Source organism: Metschnikowia bicuspidata, assembly GCF_001664035.1.
Source record: "Metschnikowia bicuspidata var. bicuspidata NRRL YB-4993 chromosome Unknown METBIscaffold_4, whole genome shotgun sequence".
Lineage (NCBI taxonomy): Eukaryota > Fungi > Ascomycota > Pichiomycetes > Serinales > Metschnikowiaceae > Metschnikowia > Metschnikowia bicuspidata.
Window position 1 is genome coordinate 780,482 of NW_017387734.1, and position 2,963 is coordinate 783,444.

The 2,963-nt window shown below is 67.4% G+C and overlaps 1 protein-coding gene across 1 annotated transcript in view; it reads left to right on the top strand.

The window, feature by feature from the left end:
• Positions 1-1,140: 1,140 nt before the first annotated feature.
• Positions 1,141-2,963, top strand: part of METBIDRAFT_12440 (uncharacterized protein) — a gene marked incomplete at both ends in the record, with an annotated part of 2,844 nt that continues 1,021 nt past the window's right edge. The window contains 2 exons of the mRNA XM_018854229.1: positions 1,141-2,531; positions 2,639-2,825. Coding sequence (XP_018710959.1) covers positions 1,141-2,531; positions 2,639-2,825 — 1,578 coding nt within the window. The remainder of the gene's footprint in view (positions 2,532-2,638; positions 2,826-2,963) is intronic.

The following is a 2,963-nucleotide window of genomic DNA, read 5'->3' on the forward strand; positions in this document are numbered from 1 at the left end:
AGCTGGCGTGTCATGGATTTTGCACCGATTGTGATGGAATCACACCCACTATTATGAATTCGCAGCCGTTGTGGTGGATTTCGCACCCATTCCGATGCTGCAGGACTGGCCCAAACAGCGCGGCAATCTTCAAAGCCACTGGCCCAAAGAGCCAGATTCCGGCTGGGAAGACTCAACAAGAGCGGCACGCGGAAGTGCTCTTCCGGCCGCGTGTTTCTTAACGGCAAGCTCGGGCAGATTGTGGATTTGGCTCGGCGGCAAAACGCCCAAGTGACAAGGCCGGCAGCTGGGCGCGGGTAACGAGAGTAGACAGACTACGGAACCAAAAACCGTGCAAAAAAGAGGGAGAGAAATCCGAGAATCCTGGCGCCGGCCCAGAAGGGCCGGTTTTTGTGGTGCCTTTGGAGCTCTTCCGGGATTCGTTGAATCTGGGGGCCTTTCCTAGGCCTCTGTGAAACCCCTTTCCAAGCCCCTGTGGAAATCTCACGAAATCTTCGGAGACATGCCCGAGTCTTTTTGTGGCCATTTCGAGGAGTGTTTCAGATTCCCCGTGGAGCCATCCAAAGGCCCCGCTCGGGCCTATCCCGGGGCTTCTTTGAAACTCCTCTGAAACCCCTCGGGCGGCTTCCAAAGGCCCGTGGCCCTGCGCGCAGGCTTGGCCCCAGAACCAGCGCCGCGCAGCCCGGCCCTCCAGGCCGAGCGAGCCGGTGGCCGGCAGAGACAGGCATCAGGAGGCCAATGCCAGGAGACCAGGCCCCACCCGGCACGGCCTGGCCTGGCCAGCAGAGGCCCGAGGGGCGCCAACACACGCAAACAATGCCCAAAATGCAAAAAGCACAAAACCACCAAAAAGCAGAAACGCCAAAACGCACCGAAAGATCAAAAAACAAAAAAAAGATGAAGCCCACTTGAGCGCGGCCCTGGAGCGCGGCCCTGGAGCGCGGCCCTGGAGCAAAGAAAAAAAAAACACACCGGCCGCAAACATCTCATCTGCTTGCAAACCTCTCTGGACCCCCCTGCAACACGGGCCTAAACACGGCAAACCTGCAACGGAACCCTCACAACGGAACCCTCACAACGGATCCTCCACAACGGAACCCCCACCCTCCTTTCTCCGTGCCCGCCCACCACCTCCCGGCCATGATCGAGGTGCTTCTCACCGTGGTGCCGTCGGTCTGCTGGCTCTTGCTCCGGTGCTACCGGCTCCTCCAGACGCCCGCGGAGAAGTTGATCCGCCGGCTCCACGTGGACATCCCGCAGCCGCCCGCGGTGTGCGTGGACGCGTTGGGCAGCTCGCACGTGGACCTCCGCTGGGCCGCCGCCGCCCCGGACGAGGCCGTCTTCTACGCGCTCATGGTCAACGGCAAGGACGTGGCCTCGTTGGCCCGCACGCTGGCGCGCCTCAGCGGCTTGTTGCCGGACACCGTCTACAGCGTCCAGGTGCTTGCCGTCAACGTGGCCAGCAGCTTCGTCTCGCAGCTGCCGCCCGTGTACGTGCACACGTACAGCGGCCCGGGGCGCCCCGCCTTGCCGCCGCCGGCCGCCGGTGCCCGCCGGCCGCACGTGCCGCCCCTACCGCCGGGCCCGCGCGTGGCGCCGGCGGAAATCGCGGCCTTGGACGTGGCGCAGGTGGCTGACGAGCACACGCTCATGGCGTACCTCGCCACCACGCAGCAGGAGGCGGCCCGCGCCTCGGGCGACCACCACGCGCAGACCGCCGCGCAGGCCTGCGAGGAGGCGCGGCTCCGTTCCGAGCTCGCGGCCTGCCGCCGCCAGTTGGGCGCCAGCACGGACGGCCGCGCCAAGAAGGACCTGGACCTCCGTGACTTGGAGCGCCGCAAGGACCTGCTCACGTTCGCCCGCCTCAAGCTCGCCAAGCTGTTGCGCACGCTTGAGGCCTCGCGCGGCTTGAGCGCTGGTCGGCTCGCGGAGCTCCGCGGGCGTGTGGCCAAGCTCCGCGAGAAGCACCAGCAGGTGCGCCAGGCCGCGGACGCCGAGCACGGCCGCGTGGCCCATGCCGTGGCCGCGTTGCAAGCGGACATCGCCGCGGCCAGACGCAGAACCGCGCTGGCGGACGACGCGCTCAAGCTGTTGGCCGCGGACAAGCGGGTCCTCGGGCCCGTGGCTGCGCAGCTCCGCGCGTTGGTCCACCCGGCTAGCGGCGGCAGCGGTGGCGGCGGCGCCGGCGTTTCTCTGGTTGTGCTGCTGGTGCTGGTGCTGCCGCCACCGGCGGACGACGACGCGTCCACGGCGCCTCCCGCGGACATGTTCACGCGCGACGGTCCGTTGACGAGGGCTGGCGCCCAGACCATGCAGAAGATCTTCAGTTTGCGGTCCGACTGGGAGCCCGAGCTCGCGCGTGAGATCGACATCTTGGACGGGCTCGACGCGCAGTGGAAGAACGCGTTCCGCGACGCGGTGGCCACGTACGTGCTGCTCTTCAACCGGGTCGAGGCCGCCCGTGCGGGCCGCGTCCCGGACTACGAGCCGCGGCGCATGTCGGAGCACCAGGCCAGCGTCCAGTTTGCCGGGTTCTCGCACGCGTTGCCGCGTGCCGCGTCGCGGAAAAAGCCCCGCTCTTGCATGCGGATGGCTCGTTGTCGCCGTCGCCGCCCCCGCCAGACACGCTTCTGCGGAGCTTCTACGGCACGCCCGGCCCCGCCGCGCACGAGCCCACGGTGCTGACGCCGCGGTCGCTCAATGCGCTGATGGCCGCGTTGCACCAGCACGCCGGCTCCGGCCCGCGCGCCCGCGTGGCGCTGGACCACACGGGCTCCATCCATGAGGGCAACCCGCTTGCGTCGCCCAGCCTCGCCCTTTGCAGAGTATGACCACCGAGGCCCCCGCGGACCCGGGCTCCAGCTGGCTCCACCACCAGACGTACCCTGCGCTCAACACTGCGCCGTACGCAAGCCTCAACTTGGACGCGGCGGCCATGCGGGGACTGAGCATGCCGTTTGGCG